Genomic DNA, 16,610 nt, shown 5'->3' on the forward strand with positions numbered 1-16,610 from the left:
CTGAGGCCTATATGTGTTTTTTGATTGGTGTATTCAGTCCCTGAGCTTGTCCTGATCATATGGTTCAAGCAACAAATACATGAATCAATAAAACCAGGACATTACTGACATTAAGACACTTTCATCTTTCTGAATGTATTCACCCACACCAAAAAATAACACCTATCTCAAAGCAGACTTACTATTTACACTGGCTAAGATTCCCTGGCCACTTTTTTGAAGATTGTTCACTTCTTGATCAACCAAGTTGTAATATTAAAATAATGTCAATGACTTCTTAACAACTCACCTGGGGGGAGGGGGGGGGGGGATTACAATGATTCAGGTTATTTTGAATTGAATTCTAGGAACAGGGATTAGGACTGGGGAAACTAGGAGAACTCCAGGATTAAGTTTTTCCTAGCTACAGCTCTAGGATCAGCTTCCCCTCCTCAAATCCTAACCTGAACCGTTGGTGAGGGAAATAAAACTGACCCAAGGTCAGTATCTAGGGGCTACCTCCTCCACTCCCAACTTAGGGGGGCTCGTGTTCTCTCAGTGTGTGTGTGTGTCCAGTGTTTTAGTGTTAATGAAATCCCTGGGCCCTGAGGTCATCCCTGTGTAGGAGTCCTTGCTCTCAGGAGCCCATTACTGGACTGTAATCAACCTCTCACATCTGCTCCCAGTTTCTGTCACACACACACACACACACACACACACTCACACACGCACTCACTCACTCGCACACACACACACACACACACACACACACACGCACGCGCTCGCTCGCACACACACACACACACACACACACACACACACACACACACACACACACACACACACACACACACACACACACACACACACACACACACACACACACACACAGTGTGGAAGCCAGCCTTATTTACGAGCCATGCGGTTCAAAGGCTGCAGACAGGGTGAAGCCGCAGGCTCTGTGTGGGGACAGGCCCAGTGAGCGTGTGTGTGTGTGTGTGTGTGTGTGTGTGTGTGTGTGTGTGTGTGTGTGTGTGTGTGTGTGTGTGTGTGTGTGTGTGTGTGTGTGTGTGTGTGTGTGTGTGTGTGCGCGCGTGCGTGCGTGCGTGCGTGTGTGTGTGTGTGTGTGTGTGTGTGTGTGTGTGTGTGTGTGTGTGTGTGTGTGTGTGTGTGTGTGTGTCTACAGAATTTAAACTTGAGTGTCCATGTGGAAAGTTGCCTTGTGTGGACAATAATGGTGGTATTCTCTTCTATTCTAGTCTCTATGTGGTTTGGCTATGCAGAGGTTGAGGGGATTGTTGGTTTATGACAGAGTTTTATGTGGTGTTTCAATGACAATACAGTGACTTGAATGTCCACTTTGTAAACTCTCTGTGGTTGTGTCGTCTCTGCTGAACATTACTTTATGGCTTGTACATGCCTCTAGTTAGGTATGTATGCCTAGTTCCTCCCTAATGTACTGCAGACTACCTAGATTATGCACAATTGACGTATTACAAGATCTGTTTTCACGTAGGCCTATCTCTTTAATGTTCTGTACTGTTCCTAGTGTTTCTTCTGTCTAACTGCGCTGTAGTTCTGTGCCAAAGGGCCGGAAGAGGTCATAGAGGACATCACTAGCAGATGGCACTAACTTCCAGCAGGGAGTCATGTCAGGACTGCAATACTGAAGTCTTGTTCAGGGGCCTTTGTTGTGGAGAGCGCCGGGGGTCTGTCTGTGTGCGACAGTGTATTCAGTCCCCCCAGGCAGTCATTGGGGCAGAACTTAGAGTTCCAGGTGGAGGTCCATATGGTGTCATTATGAGGTAGTCAGTCACCGTAATGCATGTCAAATGCAGCCGTTATGTTGCAGGGAGAGGTCAGCTCATTTAGAGGTCATTGCCATTGTGCAACTTGCCTGTCATCCATCACACATAGACGCACAGACGACACATGTGCGTAGAAACACACACAGGTTTTTCAGAGTAGACTACATGCATTATAGTATTGTAAGTACAGTACCTAACACTGTACATAGACAGACATTATTAAACAAAAGAAGACACACTATCATTTAATCAGGCAAAGAAAAACATCCAACCATTGTCATTCCAAACCTCAGAGAGAGAGATATATATATGATGCAACATGTCCTACAGTACTGCAGAATCCGATACCCGTGAAAAAAAGCCAGCTCTTGCAAAAGTCTGCAGGTGAACCGAGGCCGATGGGGCCATGGCCCTGTTGAGGTTTGTTTTAGCTTGTGTTTCAACTGGAACCGGACAGATCTCCCTATGTTCCCATGCCCTTTGGCTCCGTCGCTGAGCTGCGCTGGACTCTACCAGGAAGCGCCCTGCGCATCACAGGGATGGGAGGGGAAGTCCAGGGGCTCGGACTGGGCGCTCCTGGTTCCCATGTTCAGTTCCCCCGCTGCCGTGGTCAGTCTGCCTCATAGTGCATACCGCTTAGTGTTGTATCGCCTTCGTACAGCCGTGAGTCAACAAGTGTGTTTTCCTTGTATGGTGTGGTGGGATTACTCTTATGTGTCAGCTGACTGGGAGAGATCAGATGTGGCCTTGTGATTCGCTGGTGAGGCTTTTCGTTTCCGGTTATTATTTCATGTCGATTGTTTAGCTGATGTTTATTGAGAAATGATATGACACAATATTGGATAATAATAACTTAGCCGGCTCTAATTAGGTTTTAAGAATTCAATTCATACAAGTACCATTATGAACCATTTGCTACCAGGTAGATTGATACAAATGATGTTGATTTAATTTCAAGTAAGCACCAGAAAGTACACATTGTTACCACCTACCTTCTCAGTAAATACCAGGAAGGTACCAGGTGACACAGGGCTGTAAACTAAAGCGACACCGTTTTTTATATTTTGCTCCAGTGTGTCCATCCGAACTTGCGGCTGTCCACTGACATCACACTGCTGACTGCCTATACGTCGCCCCGACTCCCCGACACTTTTAATGTCCGACCGTGTTTATGTTTCCCTTTCGGTCATTAACACAGGAATATAAGTGGTTTTTCGAGTCCTTTGGCCCCTCCACAGTAGGAATACTATTATTTACTATGAAAACAGCCCGTGCTGCAATGACTCACGTCGCCGTGTTTGGAGAAGCAGGGAGGTCGGCTGCGTCAGCTGGAGTTGCCATAACATGCGATTCATCATTATGTGCAATGTATCTGTCAAAAGAATTGTTGTTAATTGAAATGGCATGTGACGGACACATAAGAGGACCGGATTCTCAGGAGCCAGGTTTAATGGCTAATCCACTCATTTTGGAGAGCTGTAGATGTACAGACTTTTGTTTGTCATGTCTGCTATTCAACATTGGGCTTCACAACCTAACTCTCATCCTCTTTCAAATGTTCTAGTTAAAGAGTTCTCTTTTCCCCTCTCGCAAGCCCTCCATCCCTCCCCCTTTCTCTCAATCCCCCTCTCTTTCTCTGTTGCAGTTGCTAATATCCCTCTTGCGCCTATCTGTCATGTCTCTCCTCTGTCTCTGTCAGTCTGATGTCAGTGTTGAGGACACAGGTCAAGCAGTAGGGTTCTGCATGAGCAGATTGAGGAGCCCTGAAGGCACAGAGCACACTGTCAACATCAGAGGGATAGAAAGAGCTGTTACCTTTTTCCTTCAACCATGACGAACCCGTACTCTCAACTTTACTCTCTCTTACTCTCAACCTTACTGTCAACCTTACTCTCAACTTTACTCTCTCTTACTGTCAACCTTACTCTCAACTTTACTGTCAAACTTATTGTCAACCTTACTCTCAACTTCACCCTCTATTACTCTCAACCTTACTGTCAAACTTACTCTCCCTTACTGTCAAACTTACTCTCAACTTTACTCGCTCTTACTCTCAACCTTACTGTGAACCTTACTGTCAACCTTACTGTTAAACTTACTCTCAACTCTATTCTCTCTTACTCTCAACCTTACTGTGAACCTTACTCTCAACTTTACTCTCTCTTACTGTCAACCTTACTGTCAACCTTACTCTCTCTTACTGTGAACCTTACTGTCAACCTTACTGTTAAACTTACTCTCAACTCTATTCTCTCTTACTCTCAACCTTACTGTGAACCTTACTCTCAACTTTACTCTCTCTTACTGTCAACCTTACTGTCAACCTTACTCTCTCTTACTGTCAACCTTACTGTCAACCTTACTCCTCTCCCTTACTATCAATCGTACTCTCTCTCTTACTGTCAACCTTACTGTCAACCTTACTCTCTCTAACTGTCAACCTTATTGTTAACCTTACTCACCCTTGCTGTCTCTTACACTCAACCTTACTGTCAACCTTCCTCTCCCTTACTGTCAACCTTACTCTCCCTTGCTCTCTCTTACACTCAACCTTACTGTCAACCTTCCTCAACCTTACTGTCAACCTTCCTCAACCTTACTGTCAACCTTCCTCTCCCTTACTGTCAACCTTACTGTCAACCTTACTCTCCTTTACTGTCAACCGTGCTCTCCCTTACTGTCAGGCTTACTCTCTCTTACTGTCAACCTTACTGTCAACCATACTCTCTTACTGTCAACCTTTCTCTCCCTTACTCTCAACCTTACTCTCTCTTACTGTCAACCTTACTGTCAACCTTCCTCTCCCGTACTGTCAACCTTACTCTCTCTTACTGTCAACCTTACTGTCAACCTTACTCTCCTTTACTGTCAACCTTACTCTCTCTTACTGTCAACCTTACTCTCTCTTACTGTCAACCTTACTCTCTCTCAACCGTTACTTATTCTCATGTAAATCTGAGAAGTGGTTCGCACCTTATTTTGTGTTTCTAAGACGTTCAATTGGCACAGCAATTGCCTTGTCAGGACTATTTACTTATGTTGAAAGTTGCAAACAAACACAAATTTGCTCATGGACTTGTCAGTACAATAGCACTAGTGTGTTGAATTTCTTGACCAATTGAAAGTCTATTAACTCAATGACCACAAACCGGTTGAACAGTTCTTAGTCCTATGTACCAATTGGGATACAGTTGAAGTCGGATGTTTCCAAACACTTAGGTTGGAGTCATTAAAACTTGTTTTTCAACCACTCCACAAATTTCTTGTTAACAAAGTATAGTTTTGGCAAGTCGGTTAGGACATCTACTTTGTGCATGACACAAGTCATTTTTCCAACAATTGTTTGCAGACAGATTATTTCACTTATAATTCACTGTATCACAATACCAATGGGTCAGAAGCTTACATACACTAAGTTGACTGTGCCTTTAAACAACTTGGAAAATTCCAGAAAATTATGTTATGGCTTTAGAAGTTTCTGATAGGCTAATTGACATAATTTGAGTCAATTGGAGGTGTACCTGTGGATGTGTTTCAAGGCCTACCTTCAAACTCAGTGCCTCGGCGCTTGACATCATGGGAAAATCAAAAGAAATCAGCCAAAACCTCATAAAAAAATTGTTGGGACCACGCAGCCGTCATACCGCTCAGGAAGGAGACGCGTTCTCCTAGAGATGAGCGTACTTTGGTGCGAAAAGTGCAAATCAATCCCAGAACAAAAGGACCTTGTGCTGGAGGAAACAGGTACAAAAGTATCTATATCCACAGTAAAACGAGTCCTACATCAACATAACCTGAAAGGCCGTTCAGCAAGGAAGAAAGCCACTGCTCCAAAACCGCGATTAAAAAAGCCAGACTACTGCAAATGGGGACAAAGATCATACTTTTTGGACAAATGTCCTCTGATCTGATGAAATAAAAATAGAACTGTTTGGCCATAATGACCATTGTTATGTTTGGAGGAAAAAGGGGGAGGCTTGCAAGCCGAAGAACATCATCCCAACCGGGAAGCACGGGGGTGGCAGCATCATGTTGTGGGGGGCTTCACTGCAGTAGGGACTGGTGCACTTCACAAAATAGATGGCAGCATGAGGAATGAAAAGTATGTGGATATATTGAAGCAACATCTCAAGACATCAGTCAGGAAGTTAAAGCTTGGTTGCAAATGGGTCTTCCAAATGGACAATGACCCCAAGCATACTTCCAAAGTTGTGGCAAAATGGCTTAAAGAAAACAAAGTCAAGATATTGTAGTGGCCATCACAAAGCCCTGACCTCAATCCTATAGAAAATGTATGGGCAGAACTGAAAATGCATGTGCGAGCAAGGAGGCCTACAAACCTGACTCAGTTACACCAGCTCTGTCAGGAGGAATGGGCCAACATTCACCCAACTTATTGTGGGAAGCTTGTGGAAGGCTACCCAAAGTGTTTGACCCAAGTTAAACAATTTAAAAGCAATGCTACAAAATATTAATTGAGTGTATGTAAACTTCTGACCCACTGGGAATGTGGTGAAAGAAATAAAAGCTGAAATAAATCACTCCCTCTACTATTATTCTGACATTTCACATTGTTAAAATAAAGTGGTGAACCTAACTGACCTAAGACAGGGACTTTTTACTAGGATTAAATGTCAGGAATTGTTGAAAACTGAGTTTAAATGAATTTGGCTAAGGTGTATGTAAACCTCCGACTTCAAGTGTATGTGTCTACATGGATATGTGTCAACGTATGTAATTGCTATGTAAATAAACCCCTTTTAAGCCACTGTAAAATAGGTATGAAACTTGAGGGGAAAAGTGACCAGCGTTCTGTTATATTTACAGTCGCATAATATGTCAAATAAATGCAGGAGAAGAAGACACGTTGGAGCTACTCTGTCATGAAGTTAGCATTTCATCATATGTTGAAGTTAGGTCATTCAATCTTCTTGAGCCACAAGATGAGATCATGTTCAAATTAATATGTAGTGCATTTCTTTTTGTTTGAGACTCTGTTTATCTGTTTGTTTTTCTTACCAAGGAAACCTGGATACTGGTTTTGATTGAGCAGTTGTTAGAAACACAGAGTTCATGGTCAGCATATGGTTTGTTTTGGTTATGTCCCCTTTTGAGCTTCTCATTGAACAGTAGTCTGAAAGAGGTAGAGAGAGAGACAAAATAGAGAAAAGAGAGATAAAAAGAGAGTGAGAAAGCGATTGATAGATAAAAAGACAGAGAGAGAGAGCGAGAGAGAGACAAAGAGAGAGGGTGAGAGAGAGAGAGAGAGAGAGAGAGAGAGAGAGAGGGTGAGAGAGGAGAGAGAGAGAGAGAGAGAGAGAGAGAGAGAGAGAGAGAGAGAGAGAGAGAGAGTAACAGTAGGTCTTGGGTCTACTGAGTAGAAAGAGATACACTCCAGGGACAACTTCCTGTGTTTGGAATGATGAATGTTGGTATTGACCTTGTGAACCCTGACCCACTGACCTTTGACTTCCTCCTTTCTCTGTCATTCTTTTTCTCTGTCTCTCTATCGCTCTCTTTCTGTCTCTCTATCTCTCTCTCTTTCTCTCTATCACTCTATTTATCTCTCGCTCTCTTTCTCCCTCCCTCCCTCTCATTCTCTGTCTCTCCTTTGCTCTCTCACAGACTCTCCTTCTCATCTATTGGAAGCCATTTTAATGCTTGTCTAATTGTCTTAGTTTATTGCACATGTATATTAAGGGTTATGCAATAATTGCAATGCATCATTCTGCTGAGTCTGGATATATTGGTGCTTCGTGTGTATTGGCATTTCACATCAATGTTACAGTTGACTTAGTTTATATGTGCTTCTAGGTCACAAACAACTCTGTTCTGTGTGATTACGCGGTTAACTTGGCCTAGTTTACTTCTCCCAAGTCATGTTGATGTGATGTAGTACAGTACGGGTGCCAAAAAGGTGGTGAGACTGAGATAAGCAGAGAAGTGGGGCATTCTTCAGTGCTTTCCCAGGAAACTATGAAATCTGTCAAGTTCTTACTAACAAACAGCCATTCTGACTGACGAGGAAGAAGAAACTACAGCAGGCATTTGACAGTGGCATCACTAATGGTGCATTCTTATATAAACCTTTCTTCGACTTGTAGCATGTCTGTCCGTCCGTCTGTCTCTCTGTCTGTCAGGAACTCCATTCGTTCCAAAACACAAATCACTTTGTTTACATTCCGAGTCGGTTAATTATCCACTCCCTCTTTTCACCGAACTATGAGTTCTGTTCAAACTTCCAAGCAAGTCAGTGTCCGAGGCATGTTGCTATCTGTCAATCCCCTACATACTTCTGATGCTTATTCACTATTGTTTTCACAGGAAAGCTGATGGCGAGGACCTTGAGTGACTGTGTCTTACCAGGGAAGAAAACACTCTCTCCACAGAGTCAAGTGTCAACAGTGAAGACCTTTACAACATCTATTTTCCTTTGAAGAAACAACAGGGGCCTCATTTATCAACCGTTCGTAAATGTCTTACTCAATTCTCAATACGTGGACATTATAAGATTTCCGTGCGCAGCAAATGATTGGGATTTATCAAACTGTTGCACGCAAAATATATGCATGTTTTCATTGATAAATCAGAGCCATACTACAGTATATTTGTGGGCTCGCGAACTAGCGCTAAAACCATGCCTGGAAAACACCCTCCATCCACGTTTTATGGTAATAAAAATGTCATAATTTGCTGAATGATTTGGAGATGTTGGAACTGGGCCATGATAGTTACTAAAAGAAATCGCAAAAGCAAATTTGATTACATTTCTATAGAGGTGAGGGCAGAATTTTTTGATCTTTTAAAAAAATCTAAAAACACATTGTTTTTTCAAACAATTTAAAAGTAAATGCTATATCCGACACTTCTATGCAAAAGACAAATTCTTGGTCAATATTTAATTTATCAATAGATGATTATGTTTCTATCTCATGCCTTGGTATAGGCTCTGAGATGAAATAAGTTAGGCCATGATGTCTCGCTTCAATCGCACAGCAAATAATGTAGCCTATCCAGACTATCAAGGCTACCGGTTTATTTATTTTCAAGCATGCTTGGCTATTGAATGAGCGATGGATACATGGTAGCATGCTTGGCTATTGAATGAGAGATGGATAAATGGTAGCATGCGTGGCTATTGAATGAGCGATGGTTACATGGTAGCATGCTTGGTTATTGAATGAGAGACGGATAAATGGTAGCATGCTTGGTTATTGAATGAGAGATGGATAAAATGTAGCCTAATATTTGTTGTGTGTCACGCTCGTCGAAATGGGTAGACCAAGGTGCAGCATGTGTAGAATTCCACATGTTTAATATATTTACGCACCAAACAAAACAGAAGAAAAATTAAACGTGAAGCTAATAATATTGCAAACAGGCTACTATCCATAGTCAAGATCCCACAAAACACAAAAGGGAAAATGGCTGCCTAAATATGATCCCTAACCAGAGACAACGATAAACAGCTGCCTCTGATTGGGAATCATACCAGGCCAACATAGATATATAATTACCTAGATGACCCACCCTAGTCACACCCCGACCTAACCACCATAGAGAATAACAGGCTCTCTCAGGTCAGGGTGTGACATTGTGTAACAGAATAAACCAGTCATTTCAGAAAAGGAGAGACATGTCCTGCAAATTTGATTCAGATGTAGATCTACAGTATATAATAAAAGTTCAATAATTTTATTAGATGGTATGCTGCTAAGCAATCTACTCTATTTACCAACGGCAAATGCATGGTTTCTTTATCACTAGGCCAATGTTTTAATGTTCATATTAGCTTACCATTATTATAATTCCCATGCCTCAAACACCTCCATTTCCCCCAAAATAACAATATTTGCTTGCAATTCGATTGATCAGACACTGGAAGTTGTGCTGGTTTGAGATTTACATGGACATACGCACACTTTCCCGTCAAGTTCAGAACTAATCAATACCATCCTTTGCGGGGAAAAGTTGCACGTAAGGTTTAGAGTATTTTTTGTGAGAACCCACCTTTATAAATGAGGCCCCAGATCTCTTATATAACTGACAATCAAATGTCATTCTATTGTATTATGGTTAAGTATTTGAATTGTGTAGCCTTATATCACTGTGAAATCATATCTCATCATATTTATTGCAATTTTAATTTCTCAATGAAATATAATTGATATTGGTATTTATACATTTCTCTGTTCTCTCATGTATTTTTCCCTCTAGGGCCTCTAAGACTCCATATCAAACTCTTACTTTATCTGCAAGTGAGTGTTGATGACATCTTAGGCATAGCACAACATAGCAATGCATAGCATACCATAGCAAAGCGTCGCAGAGCATAGCATGCCATAGCAAAGCATAGCATAGCATACCATTGCAAAGCATAGCATCACAAATCATAGAATATCATAGCAAAGCATAGCAAAGCATAGCATTGCAAATAATAGCATAGCATACCATAGCAAAGCATAGCATCGCAAAGCATAGAATAGCATAGCAAAGCATAGAATAGCGTAGCAAACGCATAGCATAGCATAAGCTCAGCAGCCAACATTCTCAAAAACTAGGCAATTTGTACAATAAATATAGTCCCCACGTTGCTTACCAACTTTACTTCCTCCTCTCAGATCAGCTGATCTGAGAGCTGTCATGTCGGCGTACGGACAGCCCCAGTACAGCCCCGGCCTCCAGCCTGCGGGACCCTACCCACCATACACTCACCATGCCCAGGGTTATGGCATGCCCTCCTACAGTGAGTACCGGCATTTCCTTCAATACGGGGGTGAAGAGGGGAGATAGGAACTTGAAAGTTGTAAAGCATCTAAGGCAGCATGAATAGGTATCGTGAATAGGTATCGTGAATAGGTATGGTGAATAGGTATCGTGAATAGGTATGGTGAATAGGTATGGTGAATAGGTATGGTGAATAGGTATGGTGAATAGGTATGGTGAATAGGTATGGTGAATAGGTATGGTGAATAGGTATCGTGAATAGGTATCGTGAATAGGTATCTTGAATAGGTATGGTGAATAGGTATGGTGAATAGGTATCGTGAATAGGTATGGTGAATAGGTATGGTGAATAGGTATGGTGAATAGGTATGGTGAATAGGTATCGTGAATAGGTATCGTGAATAGGTATCGTGAATAGGTGAATCGGTGAATAGGTATCGTGAATAGGTATCTTGAATAGGTATCGTGAATAGGTATCGTGAATAGGTATCGTATCGTGAATAGGTATCGTGAATAGGTATCGAATAGGTATCGAATAGGTATCGTGAATAGGTATCGAATAGGTATCGTGAATAGGTATCGTGAATAGGTATCGTGAATAGGTATCTTGAATAGGTATCGTGAATAGGTATCGTGAATAGGTATGGTGAATAGGTATCGTGAATAGGTATCGTGAATAGGTATGGTGAATAGGTATCGTGAATAGGTATCGTGAATAGGTATCGTGAATAGGTATCGTGAATAGGTATCGTGAATAGGTATCGTGAATAGGTATCGTGAATAGGTATCGTGAATAGGTATGGTGAATAGGTATGGTGAATAGGTATGGTGAATAGGCATCGTGAATAGGTATCGTGAATAGGTATCGGAATAGATTGAATAGGTATCGTGATAGGTATCGGTGAATAGGTATGGTGAATAGGTATGGTGAATAGGTATCGTGAATAGGTATCGTGAATAGGTATCATCGTGAATAGGTATCTTGAATAGGTATGGTGAATAGGTATCTTAGGTATTGTGAATAGGTATGGTGAATAGGTATGGTGAATAAGTATCGTGAATAGGTATCTTGAATATGTATCGTGAATAGGTATCGTGAATAGGTATCTTGAATAGGTATGGTGAATAGGTATCGTGAATAGGTATCGTGAATAGGTATCGTGAATAGGTTTTGTGAATAGGAATCAAATTGTATTTAATTTTATTTGTCACATGCTTAAACTAACAGAGAAATGCTTAGTTACAGGCCCATCCGAACAATGCAGAGTGAAAAAATAAATACAAAATAATCAATAATATTAAAAATAATAACACCCCTTAAAATAAAATAATAATAATAATAACACAATGAATAAATACACAATGAGTAACAATAATGAGTAACAATAACTCAGCTATATACTGTACACTGTGTACCAGTACATATGTACATATAGGTAGGGATGAAGTGACTATGCAACAGGATAGATAGTAAACAGGAGCAGCAGCGAATGTGATGAGTCAAAAGAGTTCGCACAAAAAGTGTAACAACTCCACATGCATTGACACTAGGGCCTCAAACTAGAGGCCTGCAGCCTGTGTGCAACACATCCCTCACATGCATTTAACCCAGGGCCTCAAAATAGAGGCCTGCAGGCTGTGTGCAACACATCCCTCACATGCATTTAACCCAGGGCCTCAAACTAGAGGCCTGCAGGCTGTGTGCAACACATCCCTCACATGCATTTAACCCAGGACCTCAAACTAGAGGCCTGCAGGCTGTGTGCAACACATCCCTCACATGCATTTAACCCAGGACCTCAAACTAGAGGCCTGCAGGCTGTGTGCAACACATCCCTCACATGCATTTAACCCAGGGCCTCAAACTAGAGGCCTGCAGGCTGTGTGCAACACATCCCTCACATGCATTTAACCCAGGGCCTCAAACTAGAGCCAGTTTTCCAGCATGCCTCTCTGTAAAACCCAGTGTCAGTAACTGGATAATAATTATGTCTGTCGTTTCCTCTGCAGACATTAAGACAGAGGATGGCCTTAGCCTCTCTCCAGGACAGAACAGTCTCCTGAACTACTCAAACTACAGCAGCACTCCCCCCAGCCAGGCTCTCTATGGCTACTCTACACACGGTCAGTCACTCTCTCTTTCTCTCTCACACACACACACACACACACACACACACACACACACACACACACACACACACACACACACACACACACACACACACACACACTCACACGCACACACACGCACACACACACACACACACACACACACACACACACACACACACACACACACACACACACACACACACACACACACACACACACACACACACACACACACACAGTACTCCCTCTAATCTCTCCACCTCTTTCTGGTCCTTTCTCTATGGTCTCTCCTTCTCCTCTCTCTCTCTATTTCTCTGATCTCTCCTCCTCCTTTATTTCTCTCTGATCTCTCCTCTCTCTCTATTTCTCTGATCTCTCCTCCTCCTCCTCTCTCTTTATTTCTCTCTGCTCTCTCCTCCTCCTCTCTCTCTCTCTATTTCTCTCTGATCTCTCCTCCTCCTCGCTTTATTTCTCTCTGATCTCTCCTCCTCCTCGCTTTATTTCTCTCTGATCTCTCCTCTCTCTCTATATATATATTTCTCTCTGATCTCTCCTCCTACTCCTCTCTCTTTATTTATCTCTGATCTCTCCTCCTCCTCTCTCTCTCTCTCTCTCTCTTTATTTCTCTCTGATCTCTCCTCCTCCTCTCTCTTTATTTCTCTCTGATCTCTCCTCCTCCTCCTCTCTCTTTATTTCTCTCTGCTCTCTCCTCCTCCTCTCTCTCTCTCTATTTCTCTCTGATCTCTCCTCCTCCTCGCTTTATTTCTCTCTGATCTCTCCTCTCTCTATATATATATATTTCTCTCTGATCTCTCCTCCTCCTCCTCTCTCTTTATTTATCTTAGATCTCTCCTCCTCCTCTCTCTCTCTCTCTCTCTCTCTCTTTATTTCTCTCTGATCTCTCCTCCTCCTCTCTCTATTTCTCTCTGATCTCTCCTCCTCCTCTCTTTATTTCTCTCTGATCTCTCCTCCTCCTCTCTCTTTATATCTCTCCTCCTCTCTCTCTCTTGCTCTCTATTTCTCTCTGATCTCTCCTCCTCTCTCTTTATTTCTCTCTGATCTCTCCTCCTCCTCTCTCTCTATTTCTCTCTGATCTCTCCTCCTCCTCCTCTCTCTATTTCTCTCTGATCTCTCCTCCTCTCTGTCTTTATTTCTCTCTGATCTCTCTCTCTCTCTCTCAAACACACACACACTCACTCTGCCTCTCTCACTTGCTGAGATATATCTTCTTTTCTATGGCCAGTCCATATACCTTCGCTCGCTTGCTCCCTCTCTTTCTTTCTCTCTCTGATCTCTCCATCACTACGGGCCAGTGAGTGAGGTCCTGGCGTTTCCAGGTGGGTGTCCGTAGCAGTGCCGTCTGTCCTCCTCCACACCTGTTCTCGATTAGCTGCGGTCTGGGTGCCTGGCGTCAGCCCCCTTCCTCCCACCACACCCACAACACACAGCCCGGGCTCAGACCAGCATGTGGGTGTGTGCGTGAGGGGGTGACGGTGAGGGGGCATGTGGGTGTTTAAGAGAGAGAGAAAGAGTCAAAGAAAGTGTGTGTGTGTACGTGCATCCATGTGTGCGTTTGTATGCTTGTGTGTGTGTGTCTGCACACGTGCGTGGGTGCGTACATGTGTCTATGTGTGTGTCTGTGCTCCACACATTCCCCAGTTATTTGGCGCCCAGAGCATGCTTGGCTCAGTGGGACTTGATGGATTTCAAAGCAGCGTGAAATTGACCCTGCTCCGTCAGAGGCTAGAGGTTAAGGTGCATGTTGTGAGCCTAATGGAAGAACTGCATGGACCCACTGACAGGGGAATGCAAGAACACTGTAGTACACACCGTAGCAAAACCTTTTGCAATGAAAAACAAAAAGGAGCGTTTCTTATTGGGCGAGTTGAACAGTTGACAGAAGAGGATTCTAGAATCCACATTGATACATCATCAAAGAGGATGGTGTTTGTCTTGGTCTGTAATTTGTAGTTTAAGCTTGGAATAAATGATAGTCTGTTCCAGCTTCGATGGCTGCCGCTGCCTTCAGAAAGCAAGACTGAAACAAAGTTATTCCAGCTATCTGAAATCATGACAGCTGATTAATACACGGGGAAACGCTGTGTTAAGTCATACATGGGGAAACGCTGTGTGAAGTCATACATGGGGAAACGCTGTGTTAAGTCATACATGGGGAAACGCTGTGTTAAGTCATACATGGGGAAACGCTGTGTTAAGTCATACATGGGGAAACGCTGTGTTAAGTCATTTGTTTTAATACAGGTAAACACAATCTAGAGTGACTTGAAACAAGCTCCCATGGCAACTCCATGTACGAGACCACTAGACATCTCCTCCCACACACACACACACACACACACACACACACACACACACACACACACACACACACACACACACACACACACACACACACACACACACACACACACACACACACACACACACACACACACACACACACACCATACACACTACACACTACACTACACACTACACTACACACTACACTACACACTACACTACAGAGGAGAAACCAAATCAGAACCAGAAAGTCCACTATTTATTTGGAAAGCTTCTGGTTTGTGTTGTTGTTGCTTTGAAGAATATGTTGTGTGGTCCTAGATGACTCCCGGGTGGTTCTGGGTAGTCATTCATCTATCGTTGAGTCTTGGGGTGGATGGATGGATGGATAGATGGAGGGGTAACAAACAAGTGTGGCCAGGGAAAAGAGCCCAGAGGAAGGCATTCCTTCAGCAGAGTTGATAACGCTGATGGAGTAGCTAGGTAGCGCACCAGGGCTCCCCGCCTGCATTGTTGTTTTTGGGACTCATCAATCAATACTCCCTGAGGACTGGCTTGTCACTGGAGGGGTTGAGGCAAGTCAGTGTTTTAAAGCCAGTCGTGAAGCTACTTCAGTGATAAGTGTTAAGTTGATTACATTATGATACAGGTGTAAGATCTTAATTTGCTCAATCTGTTGTTGTTGAGAATTTTCCTGCGCCTCAGGAAATGAAGATGAGCTTCATGATATACATAAATTCACTGAAAACCTGCACTAAAACATGGTTATATTAACGGTTTAGCACATGTAGCCTCATCTAACCACCGATCAAGCAACATTACGGACAAAACATACAATCCCTGTTGCTGCAGGATTCTTTTTCTATGACAATATGTCTATATGTTAGGCCAACTAGGGCTCAGAAGTCCAGTAACTTTCCCCAAATTCTCATGTTTTCCAGAAATTATGGTCGGAGGCTTTCAGATTTTTCAGTTTATTCCCTTCTTATTCCGTGAATCTTCCAACCAGGATTTCTGGAAAAACATTCTAGGGCCAATGTTGTCTCACAGTATAATTATACATAGTTACAAATTCTATTGTATTGCCCCAAAATGAGTGGCAATTGACTGATATACTTGAATGATAGGTCTGCTATTTCTGTTCAGTTACGTTTGTCTGTCTTGCATTGTTGAATTCTCCTGCTTTGTTTCCATTCATTATAAACATCTCTTTCAAGGGATAAAATAACAATAAACGTATTTTTCCATTGCAACTTTCAGTAGACGTCCAACATCTGTCAATGTGAGTCTGTTTTTAACGTTGGTTTGATGTTGTTTTCCAGGTAACAGTATTGCATCTGGGATTTTCCAGGGAGCCAACCCCATCACAGGCTCAACTCCCTTCAACACCACACAACAGGTCAGTACCAGATGTAATACGCAAGACTAACTAAACCAGCTTTCTCTTGCAGTACATAAAGTATCCAAATAGCTGGGATAGTATGACATGAGTTTGGACTTCTGCAACCTACGATTGTATGTGTCACACATTTTCAAGCTTTCTGCAATTATGTCCTTCATGAGGACATGGTAAAAAAATAAAAATAAAAAAATAAAAATGATTTGTCACATGCGCCGAATACAACAAGTGTAGACCTTACTGTGAAATGCTGACTTACGAGCCCTTTCCCAACAATGCAG

At 42.6% G+C, this 16,610-nt stretch overlaps 1 protein-coding gene across 1 annotated transcript in view; it reads left to right on the plus strand.

The window, feature by feature from the left end:
• LOC135541251 (eyes absent homolog 2-like) overlaps positions 1-16,610 on the plus strand; it is a 69,882-nt gene that overhangs the window by 22,803 nt on the left and 30,469 nt on the right. The window contains exons 2-6 of the mRNA XM_064967350.1: positions 8,112-8,253; positions 10,005-10,045; positions 10,409-10,533; positions 12,525-12,638; positions 16,253-16,329. Coding sequence (XP_064823422.1) covers positions 10,431-10,533; positions 12,525-12,638; positions 16,253-16,329 — 294 coding nt within the window. The 5' untranslated portion in view covers positions 8,112-8,253; positions 10,005-10,045; positions 10,409-10,430. The remainder of the gene's footprint in view (positions 1-8,111; positions 8,254-10,004; positions 10,046-10,408; positions 10,534-12,524; positions 12,639-16,252; positions 16,330-16,610) is intronic.

This window comes from Oncorhynchus masou, chromosome 6 (genome assembly GCF_036934945.1).
Source record: "Oncorhynchus masou masou isolate Uvic2021 chromosome 6, UVic_Omas_1.1, whole genome shotgun sequence".
Classification (NCBI taxonomy): Eukaryota; Metazoa; Chordata; class Actinopteri; order Salmoniformes; family Salmonidae; genus Oncorhynchus; species Oncorhynchus masou.